This window comes from Mus pahari, chromosome 1 (genome assembly GCF_900095145.1).
Source record: "Mus pahari chromosome 1, PAHARI_EIJ_v1.1, whole genome shotgun sequence".
Taxonomy (NCBI): Eukaryota; Metazoa; Chordata; class Mammalia; order Rodentia; family Muridae; genus Mus; species Mus pahari.
In genome coordinates this window covers 52,678,541-52,698,054 of record NC_034590.1, presented here as the reverse complement: position 1 = coordinate 52,698,054, position 19,514 = coordinate 52,678,541, and the positions used below count along the sequence as shown (strand labels likewise).

At 48.6% G+C, this 19,514-nt stretch overlaps 1 protein-coding gene across 1 annotated transcript in view; it reads right to left on the bottom strand.

Moving 5' to 3' along the window:
- Nucleotides 1-568: 568 nt before the first annotated feature.
- The window catches only part of Slc28a1 (solute carrier family 28 member 1), a 47,798-nt gene continuing 28,852 nt past the window's right edge, over nt 569-19,514 (bottom strand). Inside the window, exons 11-18 of the mRNA XM_021210267.2 lie at nt 16,609-16,734; nt 8,877-9,007; nt 5,630-5,798; nt 5,346-5,543; nt 2,914-2,995; nt 1,859-1,957; nt 1,642-1,753; nt 569-1,378 (exon numbers count right to left, since the gene is read on the bottom strand). Coding sequence (XP_021065926.1) covers nt 1,303-1,378; nt 1,642-1,753; nt 1,859-1,957; nt 2,914-2,995; nt 5,346-5,543; nt 5,630-5,798; nt 8,877-9,007; nt 16,609-16,734 — 993 coding nt within the window. The 3' untranslated portion in view covers nt 569-1,302. The remainder of the gene's footprint in view (nt 1,379-1,641; nt 1,754-1,858; nt 1,958-2,913; nt 2,996-5,345; nt 5,544-5,629; nt 5,799-8,876; nt 9,008-16,608; nt 16,735-19,514) is intronic.

Genomic DNA, 19,514 nt, shown 5'->3' with positions numbered 1-19,514 from the left:
AGGGGAGGGGAGGGGAGGGGAGGGGAGGGGAGGAGAAGGGTTTCTGAAAAGTGAAAATAAGAGACACTTGGTAGTGAATTTGCTAGCCGACTACGACAGCTTGGCAATGGTTGAGCCAGGAGAGGCTGAGCTGAGCCAGAGAAGATATTGTTAGGAGACATAAAAGAACAACCCAGGAAGGACCCACAAACAATGTAGATATAAGATTTTGGAGACAAAGAATTACAAACAAAAAGCAACATTTTTACAAAAAGCTGCCATGGTGCTTAATGCCCTTAATCCCTGCACTCAGGAAACAGACAGGAAGAACTTCGTGAGTTCCAGATCAACCTGGTCCACATAGTTCCAGGCCAGCCAGGGCAACATAGTAAGACCTCATCACAAACAAACAAGCAAAAAAAAAAAAAAAAACAACAACAAAGAAAGCTCTTGGGCAGGCGGTTGACTAAGCAGGCAAAGACCTTCCCCAGAACCCACATAAAGTAGAAGAGAACCAACTCTCAAAAGTCGTTCTCTGGTCTCCACACCTCTCTGACGGCACTCACATATACACTGTACACACAAAGAGTAAAGGTTTTAAGTCACATTTTATTTATTTTTAGTTGGGAGGGGCAGAGCCTGTGCCACGCCCATATGTAGAGGTCAGAGGACAGCATGCAGAGATCGCTCTCTCACCTTGCGGGTCCTGGCATCAGAGTCAGTTCATCAAGCTTAGCAGCAGATGCCTTTACCCACTGAGATCTCTTGACAGCCCAAATATGAAGTCCTTATGGCCGCAGTGCTCCCAGCGCTCAGGGGTGACGGCGTCAGCTACAGAGTAAGCTCAGGGCTAGAAGGAGCTACATCTAAAACAGCAACCAACCCACCAAGCTCCCGATCAGAGTGGAGCCTGGGCCACTGACATCACACCTAATGAGCTGTGCCCTGCAGGACACCGGTGTGGAAAGCACTCTTGGGGACTGGGCGGAGGAAGGTCTCTAGAGACAGCTTCTGGGGGCACCCAGCGAGTCCGGTGCTTGGGAGGGAGCAGGGAGGCATCTTTGGGCAGGTGCACATGAGGGTCCCAAGGAAAGAGTAGAGAGGACCAGAATGTCGGCTCTCAGGGGACGAGGGGGCCAACCAGACACTGGGAACCCACACTTGGAGAGGTAGGACATGGGGAGCAGCGATGGGACCAGAGTGGGAGGCGTCTGTCATTCACTGCAGCGCACCATTTCCCAGCTGTGGGATGGAAGTCGCGGTGAGTCCCATGGCCTCTCCGGGATGGATGAGCCTTGAGGTTAGGAAGATGTTCGGTCCCAGCTACGTGCTGCAGAGTGTGTGATTGTAAAATCGACAGCAGTTGTCCAGTGCCTCTTGGCCAAACTCCAAGCTGGTGCTGAAAAGAAAGCAGTAGATATCCAGGCCGCTTCTGTAGCAATTCATAGGCTGTGCAGCCCTGGGGAAGTCACTCTACATCTCTGGTCTACCTTTCCTCCCCAGCCTTTGTCTTTAAGCCTTTATTTCTTCCTCTCTTGGTCAAGGCTGCCACCGCCATGACATTCTACCCAGGTACCCTGGCTCCTAGTGCCAAAAGCACGAGGGTACTTGGTTGGGGTTTTTGCTCTATGACTCTCACGTACAGCCCAGGCAGACACTCACTTCCGGAAGACTTGGCGGCAGCACTGGTAAATCTCAAAGCTGCTGCTGCTGACGGTTTGGTTCAGAAGAGACATGCAGTCCACCTCCGCCCCCCTGGGCACGTAGAGGATCCCTGTGGAAGGAAGTAATCTGGAGGCTTGGCTCAGGAGCCAGCCCTGCCTGAGAGGGGCAAGAAAGCAAGGGGTCAGGATTCTGAGGCCGCTGAACCAGCACTCACCTGCCACACAGGCGTTTACCAGGGACACGAAGGCCCCTGTGATCAGCGCCCGGAGCACGATCTGGGAGAAGTCGCTCCTCCGCTGGGGGGCCAGGGAGGCTGCCGGGGTGCAAGAGAGCTTAGGGCCAAGGAAGCCCCCCACCCCTCTGCCCATTTCCTGAAGCCCTGGAACCACCCTCCTGGCTTTGTTCTCTGGAACAGCATCCAATGAGACCCACTGTAGCTGGAGGAGAGATAGAAGCGCTCTCTCTCTCTCTCTCTCTCTCTCTCTCTCTCTCTCTCTCTCTCTCTCTTTTTCTCTCTCTCATCAGGGTCTCACACAGCCCAAGCTGGCCTTGAACTTTCCACGTAGTCAAGAATGACTTTAAATTCCCGATCTTCCTGCTGCTACCTCCCAAATGTTGAGATTTCAGGCACGAGCCACTGTGCCCAGTCTATGTGGTACTGGAGATAAAACACAGGGCCCTGAGCACGTGGAGAAAGCTCTAGCAACTGAGCTACACCCCAGCCCTTGGAGTGTGTGCTATTGTTTGGTTTGTGACAAGGTCTCATACAGCCCAGCCATGGCTTGAAGTCAGGATTCTCTTATTTCACTCCTCTGGATACGGAGGTTGTAGATGTATGTTGCTACGCCCAGCTGGGAAGAGGAGTGCCCGGTGTGGCAAATCAAGGACTAAGTCCAGGCTGAGCCCCTTCCTGACCATCACCTCACTTCTCTCTACACCAGGCCCCACACCTGGAAAGACTGCTATGCCCATGCGTGCAGAGCCGCGTTCATGAGGGGCCTTCCTCTCCCTGGCCGGCTGTGAGGGCATAGTGGGAAGCAGAGGTAAGCCAGAAAACTCACGTGTGTGTGTGTGTGTGTGTGTGTGTGTGTGTGTGTGTGTGTGTGTGTGTAGGGAGCTGGGAGGGGAGCAGAAGGGCTGCAGTGAGCGTGTCTGTTCTCCATTTACCTGTGACCTCCACCCTTTACTCTGTGTATTGTCCCACCACCTCTCCACACCCTCCCCTGGAGTCCTCCTGTTCTCTGGGAGCTGCCCAGCCCAGGGACTCACTCAGACCCCCGAGCATGATGCCGATGGAGCTGAAGTTGGCGAATCCACAGAGGGCATACGTCGTCAGGATCTCTGCTCTGACCTGAAAAATGCAGATTACAAGGAGGCCTCGCCCCAGGACATGAGCATCCCTGGCCTCGTTCACTCAGTTCCTTTATGGCCTTGGTCTTGGAGCCCCTGGGCTACGGCTCTGCTGGCCACATGCTCCCACTCTAAGTCAGCTCCTACTTCGCTACTCCCCACCCACCCCCACAAGCCTCCGTCTCAGCTGCCCTTCAGCCCGTGTCCTTAAGACATACCTTTTGTTTTATGTTTTGGAGACAGAACCTCAAATCGTCCTAGGCTGTCCTCGAGCTCATTATATCAAGGATGATCTCGGAGTCCTGACCTTCCTGCTTCCACCTCTAAAGTTACAGTCAGTAATCTCCTGCCCAATTTGTGCAGCGCTGGAAATCGAACCCAGGGCTCCATGTATGCTAGGCCATTCTACCAGCTAAGCTACATCCCTGCCCAATCACCAGCCTTTTGGGTTCTGATTCAGGCTGGTTCAGTGCGCCATCTCTGCAGTCTCTTGCTTCTTTCTGGTCTCTGCAAATACCTGTACTTCAGGGGCTGGCGAGATGGCTCAGTGGTTAAGAGCACTGGCTGCTCTTCCAGAGAGCCTGAGTTCAGTAACCACTGATGGCTCACAACCATCTATAATGGGTTCTGATGCCCTCTTCTGGCATGCAGGTGTACATGCAGATAGAATATATATATATTCTATCCTCCACTCAGGTGGAGGCAGGAGGACTGTGAACTGAAGGCTTGCCGGGGTAACTTAATGAGATTTTGTCTCAAAACAAAACTGGAAACATTTCTAAAGGTAAGAAAAATGTTCTGTGCTTTGATGTTACGCCTACATGTGCATCTATATGCGGGTATCAGAGCTCCTAGAACTGGAGTTACAGGGAGTTCTGAGCTGTCATGTGGGTGCTGGGAATTGAACCTAGGTCCTCTAGAAGAGCCACCAGTGCTCTAAACTGCTGAGCCATCTTTCCAGCCCTCTTGGTACTCTCTAAGCAGCCAAGTATGATCCTGAACTTGCGATTCTCTTGCCTCTGCTACCTGGGCATTGGGATTAACAGTTTATGGGGATCAAACCCCGGGCTCTGCACAAACATTCTGCCAAATGGGCCTCGTCTTCAGCCCCCAACATGCCTTCAAATACAGACTTCCGGTGCAGCTTTATTCCTAGGGGTAACTGTAGTGAGGCACACCGAGGCGGTGCTTAACCACTACCACAGCAGTTAGGAAAGTTGCTCCAGGAGGGCTCGGCATGGGGTTCTACTCCTCAGGAAGCTCCTGAAGAAATGACCCAGGAAGCAGGGAAAGTTCTACACTGAGATAATCACTTCAACATCGTCATACACATAGCCAGACAAGGAGTTCAGCTGATGACCCAGGAGCACAAGACTGGAAAATATGGTAGACACGCTAGTTTGGGCCTGTGAGATGGCTTGGCAGGTGAAATGCTGTTATTACACATGACATTCTAAGGTCAATCAATTCCTACAAATTGCCCTCTGGCTTCCATATGAGTGATATGGTACACACACACACACACACACACACACATGGGGGAGGGGGGAGGAGAGGCATGAGGCATACATACACACAGAGAAACACAGGCATACACACAAAAAATACCCTCATACACACACAGGCACACACACACACACTGAAATAACTACTATTATATATTTTAAAGATAACATGAATTTTGGATCCAGGCATGGTGGCAAACACATTTAAGCCTGGCATTCAGGAGGTAAAGGCTGGTCTAGTCTATAGGGGGAGTTCCAGGCCAGAAAAACCCTGTCTCTTTAAACCAAAACCAAATCAAAATAAACAACCAAACAAAAAAGATAAGTAAATTTCTAATGGTGTATGGCTCAGTGTTTAGTGTGCATGAGGGCCTAGTACAATCTCAATAAAAAGCCCCAAACATACATCATAAGGAGGAGGGGGAAGCTGGCTACAATGTAGCATGGATTGCAACTGTATAAACTCTGTCTTAGAAAGAACAAAAGGCTGGCCATGAAGGCTCACACCTGTAATCTCAGCACTTGGAAGGCAGAAGCAAATGGAGTTCGAGACCATTCTTCTGTATACCTTTGGCCAGCCTGGGCTACATGAATCCATATCCCCAAAACAACACACGAAAAAGAAGAAAATGGATAAAAGCAATCACTGTTGTCTTAGGATAGCGAGATTATTATAGACATTTTTTTTTAATTCCTAACACTAGGTTATGACTCTGTATCCTTTCAGAAAGGTTAATTTTATAATTACATGGCTTACATAATTTTGTGCATGGCAGTGTTTTTAGAATAAATATTAATAACCCCTGTTTTCCAAAATAGTGGCAAGGAGCAGATCAGGACACTCACAGAGATCCACTGTTTCTTGTCACCAAGCCACTCCTCAGCCCCTGCCAGGCGTTGCTGCTTGTACTGGGAAAGCTCTTGATAGGCCACAAACTCATTCAGAAACAGCTTGATGCCCAGCAGCTCAGCCACTATCGGACAGTCCTCCCAGGCCACGCCCATCAAGAAGGCCACAGGCCGCAGAATGTAAGAGCAGATGAGCTGAGGATAAATAAGCAAGAGAACTGGGTGAGATGGAGGGCTCTTCCGGGTGTGTCCTGAGACCATCCCCTCCACCACAGCCACACCTGGAAGCTGAGTCCCTGGATATCCACCATGTCCCCCAGCCAGGAGAGGGCGGCGTTGATGAAGGCCAGCACAGCCAGGAAGGCAATCAGATTGGCAGCAATGTTGGCAACGACCTTCACTGAAATGGCAGCCCCAGCGCTGGCTGCTTCCACGAGGTTCTGGGCGTCTCTACCATTGGGATCAATAGGTGTCATTACTAGCATGTCCCTATGAGCAGTGAATGTCTCCACCGTATACGTTCAAAGGGGAACCTTGAACAGAGGGTTTCAAAACCAAGGAGGTTTGTTTTCTGAGACAAGAAAATAAATGACTTTAAGAGAGAGGGAAGGGGGTGGGTAGGGGCAACTGGCCAAAGAATAAGAAAACACCCAGATTTTTAGGCTGGGTTGCAAGATAGAAGTTTAGTGTGTCTCTGGCCACTGGAAAGCAAGCTGGGTCTAACCAAGGTGTGCTGTAAATGTAACATACCCTTCAGAGTTTGAGGATTTGAGAAGGGGGGAAGGAGGGGGGTATGTTAGTTTTTCTTTCATTTTGTTCAGATTTATTTGTTTGAGACATGATCTCTCTATATGTCTTGGCTCCTGGTTACTCTGGAACTCTTTACGTAGACTAGGCTGGCCTAAAACTCAGAGCTCCACCTCCCTCCCAGATACTGAGATTAAAGACCTGTGCTGCCATGTCTGGGCTCTTACTACTTTTATTGATCACATGCTGAAATGAAGATATTTTTTGATATATTGGATTAAGCAAAGGATTTTATTGAGAGCATGTGTTTCTCTTATTTTTAAAAAGCAGGCCAGAAGCCAGGCATGAGGGCCAGCAGATCTCTGTAAGTTTGAGGCCAGCCTGGTCTACACAGTGAGTTCTAAGTCAGCTAGGAAAGACTATGTCCAAACAAGAAGATGCCTGCTGCTAAGGCTAACAACCTAAGCCTAATGCTTTGAGCTCGCATGGTAGAACCAGAGAATGAGCTCCCACGGGAGCTGTTGGGATGGCCTTGCTTTCCAGATGCACTGAGCTCTCAGCCGCTACCTTATCTTGAAGGTCAGCCGAAAAACCTGTGTCTTTCTCACCTCTGTGATCAGCAGCCCCCTCAGAAAGAAAATGGGGCCCCTCTGATCATCCTGCAACCTCCAAACAATTGCCGTGTCACACATGCAGCCCCCACCCACCCACACACACAATAAATTAAATGCAGTAAAAAGATGTCTAGGGGCTGGGAAGATGCTCAGCAGCTAAGAGCACTGGCTGCTTGCAGAGGACCCAGGTTCAGTTCCCAGCCCTGACTTGGCAGCTTACAATTGTCTCTAACTCTAGTTCTGAGAGATCTGGTGCCTTCTGATCTCCATGGGCACCAGACATGCATTCAGTATATTTACATACATGTAGGCAAAACCACTCATACACACACACACACACACACACACACACACACACACACACACACAAACCCCTAGAAAATATAAAATAAAGATTAGGGATTTAGCCAGGCAGTGGTTGCACACGCCTTTAATCCCAGCACTTGGGAGGCAGAGGCAGGCGGATTTCTGAGTTCGATACCAGCCTGGTCTACAAAGTGAGTTCTAGGATAGCCAGGGCTATACAGAGAAACCCTGTCTCAAAAAACAAAAAAAAAAAAAAAAAAAGATTAGGGATATAATTTGATTGGTAGAGCACTTGCCTAGCATGTGCAAAGCTCTGGGTTTGATTCCCCAGAACCCCAAATTTGGTGTGATAGTATACACCTATAATCCCAGCATTCAGGTAGTAGAGGCAGGAGGATCACAAGGGTCAAAGTCACCCTCAGATATACAACCAGTTTACAGTTTGAGACTGATAAGATAGATACTCAACACTTTGTCTCAAAAAACAAAGGGAAAAAGAGAAAAGATGTGGTTTGGGAGAAGAAAGAGGGGTGGGGGATGATAGAGGTGGTTTGCAGTTTATTTCCACCGGGCAGAGCAGCCCCTGAGCCTCAGGAGATGTGAGGGTTGGGTTACACCTTGTGCTGTCTTTTCAGTGTCTGAGCATGGTGTGTGTTGAGAGCCTCATGGAGCCTGGGCTGGCCTGGAATTTACTGTGTAGTAAGGATGGCCTCCAGTCCCTAACCTTCCTGCCTCTATCTCCAGGTGCTGGGGTAAGCAGCATATGACACCACACCCAGTGTCTTTTCGACAGGTTTGGTTGTGAAAGGTGGTGATAAGACTGTGACAAAGGCATGTTAGGAACCCACCATTCTGCTCGCCAATGTGAGGCTGCCACCTGGTGGTCACAGCTCAGAAATGCAGAGAAGGTGGCAGGGCGCAACAGCAGGCCTGACCAGCCCCCTTTCTCTTGCTGGTCAGAAACAGATTATGATCTGAAAAGTGGAATCGGTGCTTGCTGTTCCTGCTGCAGTCTTGCTTGGTTTTGTTCTGTTGACACGAGTCGCCCCGTGCAGCCTAAGTTGGTCTTGGCCTTGCTGTGTAGTCAGGCTGGCACTAAACTCTATTTTCCTATATCAGTCACCTCAGCGAGTGTGTCCAGGCTAGAGAGATGGCTCCCAGATTAAAGGTAACTGAGCCGGGTGGGGGTGGCTCATGTCTTTAATCCAAGTACTGGGGAGGCAGAGATAGGAAGAGATCTCTGTGAGTTCGAGGCCAGCCTGGTCTACAGAGTGAGTTCCAGGACAGCCAGGGCTACACAGAGAAACCCTGCCTTGAGAAACAAAAACCAAATAAACAAAAGAGTGACTAGCTGCACTTCCAGAGGACCCAAGTTCAATTCCCAGCACCCACATGGAGGCTCACAGCCATCCATGTGCCAGAGAACTCTACACTCTCTTCTGACCTCCTCAAGTACATGGCATGGGTACATACACACAGGCAAATACTCATACACATTAAATACATAAATTAGTATAAAAGGATGTGTTAAGACCCAGAGACTAGGAGTACTTGAGTATTCTTGCAAGGTCCTGAGTTCAATTCCCAGCAACCACAAGGTGGCTCACAACCATGTATAATGGGATCTGATCCCCTCTTCTTACATGCATGAGGACAGAGCACTCATGTACATAAAGTACATGAATAAATCTTTTTTAAAAGGTTTGTGTTTGCATGTGAAGCTACACCAAGGAAGCAATGGAAGAGAACAGACCCAAGCCCCATGGAAGACAGAAGTGAGTCAAGGATAGCACTGTTCTTCGACACCTCTGCCCCCACAACTGGCCCTAGTGCCCCTCAAAAAGCCCCCTGCTGCACTCACCCATACGTCAGCTTCACGCCTTCCTCACTCCGGAACTTGGACTCCTCCACCTCTGGGTAGACCAGCTTGGAGAGGGCCAAAGCACAAGGGGCCGCCATGACAGAGGCAGCAATTAAGGAGGCAGCGTCAATCTGCAAGAACAGCAGAGATGGCGGGCTACAACTGGTGAGCGTGGAGAGCTTGCTTAGCGTGCATGGCCTGGGTTTGATCTCCAGAACCACGTGACCAGGCATGGAGGTGCATGCTTGTAATCCCCACACCCAGGATGTGGAAACAGGAGGACCAGGAGTTCAAGGATCTCCTCAGCCACACAGTGAAGTCAAGGTCAGCCTGAGACCCTGTCTCACAATATAAATCAATCAATCAATCAATCAATCAGTCAATGATAGGGAGGTTATGAGGGGCAGGTAGAAGAAATGAGGTGGCAGAGGGACATGTATTTATGTGTATGATACATTCTTATAAGAATGAATTCACTATACTACAGCTGGTATGGTCATTAAGAATCCCTTTTATGTTCAGACAATCTCCTAGTACTTCTGCAAGGGCCCATGAGATGGCTGGACTGGTAAAGGGGCTTGCTGCTAAGCCTGACAATCTGAGTTCAATTCCCGGAACTGACATGGTAGAAAAAGAGAACTGACTCCTGTGGGTTGTTCTCTTCCATACACACACATATATACACACATATAAGATACACATACACACATATAAGATACACATTTATACATATATATGCACATATATACATACATATACACATATAAGATACACATATATACACACATATAAGATACACATATACACATATAAGATACACATATATACACATACATACACACATATATACACACATATAGATACACATATACATACACATATACACATACATACACACATTAGATACACATATACATACACATATACACACATACATACACACATATAAGATACACATACATACACACATATATACACATATATACACATAAAATACACATACACACACACACACACACATATATAAGAGACACATAAAAAACAACAGAAAAGAGTGGTCACTGCTTCCTTAAAAAACCAATACTTCTGCAAGGTAGGCCAAGCAAGTGACACTACCCCATGTACACACAAAGAAGCTGTGCCCCAGAGAGATAACTATGACCTGCTCAAAATAAAGGAAGAAGAATTAAAATCCAGCATAGCCTTTGGCTTCCATTTCATGGGTTCTCCTCCTTGCCCAGGCTGTCTCTCTGACCACTAATCTCATTCTGGCTGAGGAGTTTGTGACAGATTCAGACAGCGCTCCAGAACTTTTACATATTGTTTTCAGCTCCTTAGAAGATGAGATGAGATGAGAGCCACACCCAAGCTGTATATTCACGCAGCTCGGGCTAAGCCCAGAGTGTTTCCTTCTCTATTCTGACTGCTCCTAAGCTTGGTCCTGGAAGTTTCTAGCCTCCACTCCATCTAATCTTCCAAGCCGACTCGATGCAGCTTATGCTCCGCTTGGTCTCCAACTCTGACAATATGCTCGAATCTTCTGGCTCCTTCTTATTCGCCTGCAACCTGTCTCGGTAAGACCGCCTCCCCCACCGCGGCTCTCCCTGCACTGCGCTGTAGCCTCTTCCTCTACTTAAAGATGTGTCATTGCAGCCGGATCACACAGACCTAGAAGGCCTTTGGATGTGATTCCTTGCCGGAGCAGGGATTAAAACTCCTCCACAAGAACTGAGAGTTGGGATGGAGGAAGCAGGTAGCCCATCCCCGCCTCTGCACAGCTTCTTCGCGGTAGAGGGGTATAACCCCTGTGCCCTATTTTTGATTACCTACAGGGACAGGGAACTCACCACTTCAAGTCAGCCTGTCTCACTCCTGTATTAGGGAGTCAACCTCTGTCAACAGCTCGGGGGCACTGGGTCTGTCTGTAAATCACACTGCACAAGCACTCCAGCAAGGTCACAAACCACCACCAACTCTGAGGAGGTGGGACACTTCCAGAACACACAGTCTCACTGGTCCAGAGACAGATGAACAGCCGTCCCTCCCTCCACTGAGCTACTCACCACACTGAAATCAGAATCAACCATCTAACTAACTAACGAGGAGCAAATAGCCTGTTCTTTTAAAGATTTTTTATTTGTTTTGTGTCAATGGGCATTTTGCCTACAGGTATGCATGTGGAGCGTGTGAGCCTGGAGCTTATGGAGGCGAGCAGAGAGCCTCAGATGTCCTGAGACGGGAGTCACAGATGATTGTGAGCTGCCATGTGGGTGCTGGGAACAGAATGTGGGTTCTCTGTAAGGGCAACCAGCGCTCTCCCCCACTGAGCCATCGCTCCACCCTGAGAATGGTCTCTAGAAAGTAATGCTTCTCCGAGTCGTGGAAAAGTGCCCACAAAACTGTGTGAACAGCAGGACTGTAACTACAGGGAACACAAACACCAAATCACCCAGAAGATGTTCAGAAAGGGCCCCTGATTGTCAGCACACTGGCTGTCCCCAGAAAGGACCCCTGACTGTCAGCACACTGGTTGTTCCCTGGGAGCTGGGTTTGAAGTGATTTTCTTTCTTGATGTTTTTTTTTTAAATATCTTTCAATAGGTCCATAACTCTATACTATTTTTTTAAAAAAACAGAAAAGCAAAATAGATCTTTTCTCCTTAAATTTTGCAGTAAGCCAATAGCAGTTTTTAAATTTTAAGTAGAAAGGAAGGGGGTCTGGGATGCAGCGTGGGCAGAGCGTTTGTCTAACCATGCAGGGAGCACTGGGTTCCGTCCCCAGTTACTACGGGAACTGTGAAGGTACAGTCCTGCAAATCTAGCACTGGGTGGAAGGATCAGAAATTCAAGGTCATCCTTGGTTACATAGTAGTTTGAGACTAGCCTAAAAACATGAGACTCTGCTTTTAAAGGGCAGGGTGGGGAGAGGGGGGATGGAGAGATGCCCTCACAGTTAAGAATCCTTGCTGTCTTGCAGAGGACCTGAGTTCAGTTCCCTGCCCCACACTAGGCAGCTTGAGACAGATGCCCTTTTCTGGACATGGTGACATATGCCTTTAGTCTCAGCAGAGGCAGGCAAATCTCTGTGAGCTCAAGACCAGCCTAATCTATAGAGTGAACTCCAGGTTATTCAGAGCTACACAGTGAGGCCCCTGCCTCAAGAGGGAGCAGGGAGGGGACAGGAGGTGAGGTTACATGGGCTCAGGCTAATAAAGGCAGAGGGCAGCCAGAATCCAGGAAGCTGAAGGCCTGGAGAGCTTCAGGCCCCGAAACCCTCCTTCTTTTTCTAAACCCCACTTGTTTCTCCTTCCTCAGAAGCAGAAACCACCTAGGGTATGGAAATGAAGTCCCTCACAAAGGCTTGGTCCTCAGCTGCCTCAGAGCCTGGAGGGAGCTGCACTCACCAATTAGTCAATCCATCCCCACTGACTGTCAGGAAAACCTGGCTGGGAGAAGTAGGTCACTGAGGCATGCCTGTACATCTTACACCCAGACTCTTCCTCTCTGTCTCTCTGCATCCCTGACTGCCCTGAGGTGGACTGAGGTGGACAGAGGTAACCATTCTACCACACCGTCTCTGCCATGATGCTCCATCTCAAACACAAGCCCACAGGGATGGGGCAAAGTGGGCGGAAACCCCATGATCATAAATAAAATACATCTCCACTTTTCAACTCTCTCTGGGGTGCTTTGTCCGAGTAACAGAAAGCTCGCTTGCATACCATGCAAAGGAACCATCAAGAGGCCCAGCTCCTCTTCCCTGTCACCAGCACTAGGTGGTAAGACCAGCGCCCTGATCCCTCCTGGAGGAGGGCAGTCTGGGCGGTGCCCTCTTGGAACCTTCAGGGCTTCCGTTGTCTCCTCCCTGGCAGCTCAGCACCAGTGCGGACACTGCCACGCCCGAAACTGGGGTTTCTCTGTTTGCCAGTCTAGACCCCGACCTCTTCCTTCAGCTCGAAGAGTACATTCAGATTGTAAGCTTGGATTTTAAGGGGGGGGGGGGAACACATATTCCAGAGTCATTACAGCCATAGCCTCAAATCCCACAGTGGCCGTTCCTGCTCTTGATGGAGATGCAGGACTTCTGTGTGCAGGCAGTGAAGCTGGTGCTGGTTCATCCCACACCAGCCCATTGTACCTCTCCCAGCCCCGCGTCCAGGAGCACAGTCAGGAATGCCTTCAGTCCCAGTCACCCAGGCCTCCCTCCACCCTCTACAAATAGGATGTGAGCAGGAAGGTATTTAGTGAGACAGGAAACAAAGGAGAGATTTCTGGTCCGTTTTGGGGTTTTTGGGGGAGGGTATTTGTTTTTGTTTTGGTTTTGGTTCTTCAAGACAGGGTTTCTCTGTGTAGCCTTGGCTGTCCTGGAACTCACTCTGTAGACCAGGCTGGCCTCAGACTCAGAGATCCACCTGCCCCTGCCTCCCGAGTGCTGGGATTAAAGGCGTGCGCCACCACTGTCCACCTTCTGATCTTAATATGGTCACTTTTCAGCACCATGCTAAATGTTTTCTGACCATTTTTATCTATCCTTTGTGGCCAGGTGAACAGTACGTCTGTTCATTTTACAGATGTGGAAACTAAGCAACAGAGTCACTTTGACCCTGAGTACAGGATCTTGCAAATCCTTGTTTCCCTTGGGAACAAATCAATACAAAACATGAGTGACCAACTCCTGAATGTTTCCATGACCAGCCTGGGTTCAGAGACCCCTGCACCGAGGGACCAGCTTGTTTGGCTTTGCTGATAGTTGGTATCTATCCTAGAACCTTTGGAACAACAGCATAATTGGAAATGTATGTGGACTAAATGTATGTGACTAAATGATTCAGCCAAGTGACACTTGGGGCTATGTGACAAAAGAGAAGACCTAGGCTGGCACTAGCCAGAACAAACTCAACAAAGACCGTACCTGTAATTTCATTCCTGCTACATTCTTTAGATACAGTCTTGAGTAGCCTAGGCTAGCCTCAAAGTTGCTATGCAACCTCAAAGTTGATGGTGACCTCAAATTTGTGGTCCTTCTCCTCTACCTCCCAGGTGATAGCCTACATAGCATGTAACACAACCCAGAAAAGCACCAACACGTTGACTATGGTCAGCAGTCACATGTTTAAAAGTGCAAAGAAAGCCAGGCCTGGGGGTACAAGTCTGTAACTAACTATTTGGGAGGCGGAAGCGGGAGGTCACCAGTTCAAGAGCAGTCTAAGTAATGTAGACATTAAGGGAAAAAAATGGGGCCTTAGCTCAGTGGTACAGGGCTTGCCTAGCATTTGGGATTGAGGCCCTGGGTTTCCTCTTTAGCACTGAAGAAAGAATACTGGACACCTCATCTTAAACTGCCCATGTTTCAAGTTCTCAGGAGCTCATGGTTCCTGAGTTGGACAGGTCCGGCTACGATCCAAATACTTGCAATAGAAAGGATGTAGCCAAGGGTCAAAGGCTGAGCCACAAAGAGAAATCTGTGGACTGAGGGGGCATTGAGATGGCTCAGTAGGTAAGAGCACTTGTCAAAACAAGCCCTGGTTCAATCCCCAGACCCACGGTGGAGGAAGAGAACTAACTCCCTCCTACCCACACAAGTGTGCCTCTGATACGTGTGCCCCTGTGCTCATACACAAGCAATATAGTAAAAACGTTTTGGAAATAAAGAAGCTGTGAACTGGGAGTATGGCTCAATGGCTTGCCCAGCATGTATGGGGTCCTGAGTTTAAAAGCCAGCTGTAGAAAACAAAGGAAAAGAATCTGGAAGGCACCCTGGGATGGCAATTGAAGGAACAGGGCTGAAGGCCAGGCAGTGACAGCTAAGGCCAGGCAGGGGGCAGAAGCGAGCTTCTCTGCAGCCAGGGACAGATGAAGTGGAGCGTGAAGAGAAGGAAGGTCCCTCTGTTAGGTGCTCCCTGCTATGGCTGTGGCCTGGGGCTTTCCCTCTGCAGCCCTGTGGCCACACATCCTACAGACTACAGAGAAGAGGTGGCCAGGCTGTCAGCTGGGAGGAAAACATTCCAGGGCCAGACCTGGACTCAAGACTGAGGAGAAGGAAGGAGCTGAGCTTTAAGTCAGATGCTGTAAAACAGACAAAGGTCTTCCGGTGTAGATGGTCTCTGACTTAATGGCTCAAGGGAATAATTTCTACATCAAGGTGGGAATAAGGTGATAGGCATTCTGCAGAAATTGCACTTGGCATTCTGAATTATGCTCCTTCCCAGGCTGGCCCAATGCAGTGGGATGCTTTCTCGAGATGCTGGTGGCTAGGTCTGCCCACAGGGCCAGAGGAAGCTTGGTGCTGACAGCGTATTTTCAACTTAAGATACGTTTATTGGTTTATTTACTGGGCATATCCCACTGTACATCCATGGGTTTTTGTTTTGTTTTGTTTTAATATTGTTTAATTTTGTTTTAAATGAGGTTTCACTATGTGACCATGGTTGGCCTTGAACTTTTGATCCTCCTGCCTCAGCTTCTAAAGTACTGAGATCATAGGTGCTGACAAATGTATATTGTATGTATGTATGTATTTTTAAGACAGGGTTTCTTTATATATCTCTGGCTGTCTGAGAACTCACTCTGTAGACCAGGCTGGCCTCAAACTCAGAGATCTGCCTGCCTCTGCCTCCTGAGTGCTGGGATCAAAGGTGTGCACCACCACCTTTGGCTTTATTTTCTTTTATTTCTTTTAGTGTGGTAAGATACATGCCTTGCCTTTTAAGTCCTAGTTAATGACTAGAGGTGTCTGCAAAGCTCATGTGTCCAGAAAGAACATGGGATGATTTTTAAAACAGATCACGAGGCCCAGAGCAGAGTTGAGATGTTTAAAGACCTTAAGATATGCGAGTAGTGTGTCTACTATGTCACTACTGAGAAACCGTTTTATCAACAAAGTTTGGGGTTTCAAATTTCCTATGTTTAGGGTTTTTTTTTTCCTTTGACTTTTGAGGCAAAATAGCCTTCAGTTCTACGTATAGTTAATGATCAGGGACTTTAGTTAATGATCAGGGACTTCTGATCTTCCTGCCTGTGCCTCCCAAGTGCTAGGGTTACAGCTCTTTTTTAAAAAGGAAATTCAGGCTGGAGAGATGGCTCAGTGGTTAAGAGCACTGACTGCTCTTCCAGAGCTCCTGAGTTCAATTCCCAGCAACCACATGGAGGCTCACAACCATCTGTAATGGGATCTGATGCCCTCTTCTGGTGTGTCTGAAGACAGCTACAGTGTACTCACATACATTAAAAAAAAAGAAAAAGAAAAATGTGTACACACAGAGACATACACACACACACTCACAAAGTAAATTTTTTCTCTGCCTATTCTATTCTATTGTATTGTGAATTAAGGGTCCAATTTGTAAAACTGAATTGGCCCATGAGAGGATTGTGATATACATCATTTAGGAGGGCAAATCCCCAGGGAGAGCATGTGGGACTATGGAAAACTGAGCATGCATTTTGGAGTCAGATCTGGGTTCTCTGAGCCTCCATTTGCTTATCTATAAAATGGGGCTATTAAAGCACCCAGCATAGTGCCTGATACAAAATAAGAGCTTAGTAAAGGGAATTCTGGGAATCTGTCCCAGAGGCCATTTGAAAAGTCTAGCCAAGTAGACTTGCTCAGGCAAAGCTGGGCTTTGAGACAGAGAGGGGACATCCCATGGCTGCTGTGACCAGGAGTATGTGGGGCTTCCAGAAAGGCAATTTCAGGGCTTTGGCAGAGCCAGGCAGAGAAAGGTTCAACCTACCCCAAAGGAGATGTAGGCGCCCAGGAGGCTGCCGGCAATAGTAGCATAGCCTCCAGTCATGACGACGTGAACTTCAGAGAGTGTCATATCTGCCAGATAGGGCCGGATCAGCAGCGGAGCTTCAGTCTACAAACGAGTCAGAAGGCAAACACTGAGCTGCCATCGGGGCGGCGGCTGGATGATGGTCACAGTTCTTGACGAAGAATCTCAGAGAAGACAGAGGGTGGGTTCCTAGCCAGTTGAGCCTCTCTGGGCCTTATTGTCCTCCCACCTCTGTGACAGGACCTGCAAACCACCACCCTACCCCACCCCTGTGTGTTGACACTTAACATGTTCCTCACACCCAGGCACGTCCCTCTCTGTGCTTACAACCTGAGACAGAAGGGACCCTCATTTTCCAGGGAAGCAAACAGGCCTGGGAAGGGAAGCAAGTCTGAACTTCATAAAGAAAGGGGTTGGGCCTGCAGTGGCCATTTGCTTTGGGGCTTGTGGGGACGTCTGGGCCACTCTTTGTCTAGTCCAGCTACGGAGCCCCTAGCATTCTTGGTACTGCTTTTCAGGATGGGGAGATGGGCGTTTGATGATTAATCTTCATATCCAACGTGACTGGGTTTAGAATCACTCTGAAAACACACCTCATAGTGCATCTGTAAGGGTGTGGTCAGAGAGGTCTAACTGAGGAGGGATGACCCACCCGCCCTGGGCCCCAGAATGAACATAAAGTAGAACATTATAGGGGATATGGAGGTCAACCTTGTGAGGGAAAAAGTGAGTTGGGGAGCGAGCTGCCTCAGGCTGCTGAGACTCCTCAGACAGCATTAGATCTAAGATGGCTCCCAGAACACCAGTGAACCAACAGAAAGGGACCGCGGCCAGGTGATGGCTGCTTCCTCTAACTCCTCCCACTTCTTCTGAGTAACCTCATCAGGAAGAACTTTCATTGGAGCCCAGTGACAGTGTGGTGAGAGATGATTGGCCAAGGATTTAGGGGCTTGGGACTGGCTCACTGTATATAAGCCTATGTGCTGGGCAATAAACTCAGATCTGTGCCCTGATGCTGCTCTCCACAATCTGACTGCCTGGGCTGGGCTCTGTCACATGACTGTCACCTCTCACCCCCCTCCCATTCATCCTCAGTCCTGCACCCACAAACAGTAGGCTGAGCACCCACATTTGTCTCACACCCCATCCTACAATGTGACCAGCTTCCTCACACCCACACCGCCATGCCCTCTCTACCATGCTAGCCTGTACCTCTAAACTGTGAGTCCACAGACATCTCCTTCCTTCCTTGTTTCTGTAGGGTGCTTCATCACAGAGTAAAGAAAAGCAACCAATACCTGGATGCGACAAGAATGCCTTCCTGGGAGCAGGAAGTGTGTGTGGGGGTATAGATACGATGTGATTTTAGAGGGCAATAGAATCTATGAAGATACATGAGGGAAAAGCCTCATCGTCAGGGAATATCAGCACAGGCTGAGGGTGTGGTACTGGGTTAATGTTAACTGAGACTGGAAGGAGTCAACGACACAGACTGATGGCTCAGCCGCCGAGAAAGACCCGAGGCCTGAGACAGGAGTAAGCTTGACCAAGTTTGAGAGGTTGTTGAGGAGAATTATGTGTCTGCCACAGAGCGCTGCGTGTGTGAGGACTGGTTTGACATGGAGCAGAAGAGGGCAGGTGGGCTCTGGAGAAGAAGTTCGCTTGTTTGGATAGGACATGGCATGAGAGTGTGTGTGTGTGTGTGTGTGTGTGTGTGTATCTTGGATGTGTGACCTCTAGGGGTTTGCCCATGTTAGGGAAACATTCTACCACTGAGTCACAGCCCCAGGTCTTCATACATGTTTTTGATTGGGTTACTCAGACATATGTCTCAGGATGAATGTCAGAAGTGAGGTTGGAAACAGGGGAGAACAGGAAGTGATTGCAGTGGCTCAGGAGACTGACAGCATAGCTCACAGCAAGGGAGAAGCAGTGGATGGATTCAGAGGCAGAGCTGAGATACCTGGTGCCAGGTGTGATGCAGGTATCTCAGACTGAGAGAGGCAGGATGCATTCTGAGTGTCTGAACAACCCGTGGAAGATGCTAATGTTTCCTCAAAGTCTCAGAAATGTTGGCTATGCCAGGGGAGGGACTCCAGGTCCTGTTTGGTGAATTTGAGACATCTCTGAGGTATTGAGCCGGTGGGGTAAGAAACCTGTCAGACTAGAGTTCAGAGAGGAAGGATGCTCCAAAGCAGGGCACATTTAAAGCATTTACAGCCATGGGGCAGACATAAAACCTTGGGGAGGGAGTGTGGGCTGCAGAGGTAGCCCAGGCCTGCCATATTTAAAGTCTGAAATGATGTTAGTAAACCTTGAAGGCTCCTTATGCAGTCTCTCCCTGTGATGGGAATGAGGCAAAGAGCCCAAGGCCTATGGCAACTGGACCAACAACTTAGACACATTCATGCACTCTGGGAGCTCTTACAGCACCAGAGTTACATCCACTGCTGTTTATGTTCTCTCTGCAGAAACAGGCTATATCTTTAAGCCTTCATAATAGGCATGCTTCTGTAGTTTCAAATCCTCCTCTTGCACCTCAGTTTGAGCATTTTAAAGAGTGTTGGGTGGTAGCCCACACCTGTAATGGCAACACTCAAGAGGTAAAGGCAGGAGGCTCAGTAGCTGAAGGCCAATCTTGGCTACATGAGGCCAGTTTGAGGCCAGTCTGGACTACATAAGACTCTCTCTCTCAAAAAAAAAAAAAAAAAAAAAAAGAGAGAGACAGAGAGAGACAGAGAGATAAAGAGAGAGAGAGAGAGAGAGAGAGGAAACAACTTATCTTCATGTAAGCATATCTATCTATTACATCAAACATGTAAACTATTAAACCCTTTGTGAAATTAACATGTTTGCTGTTTCAG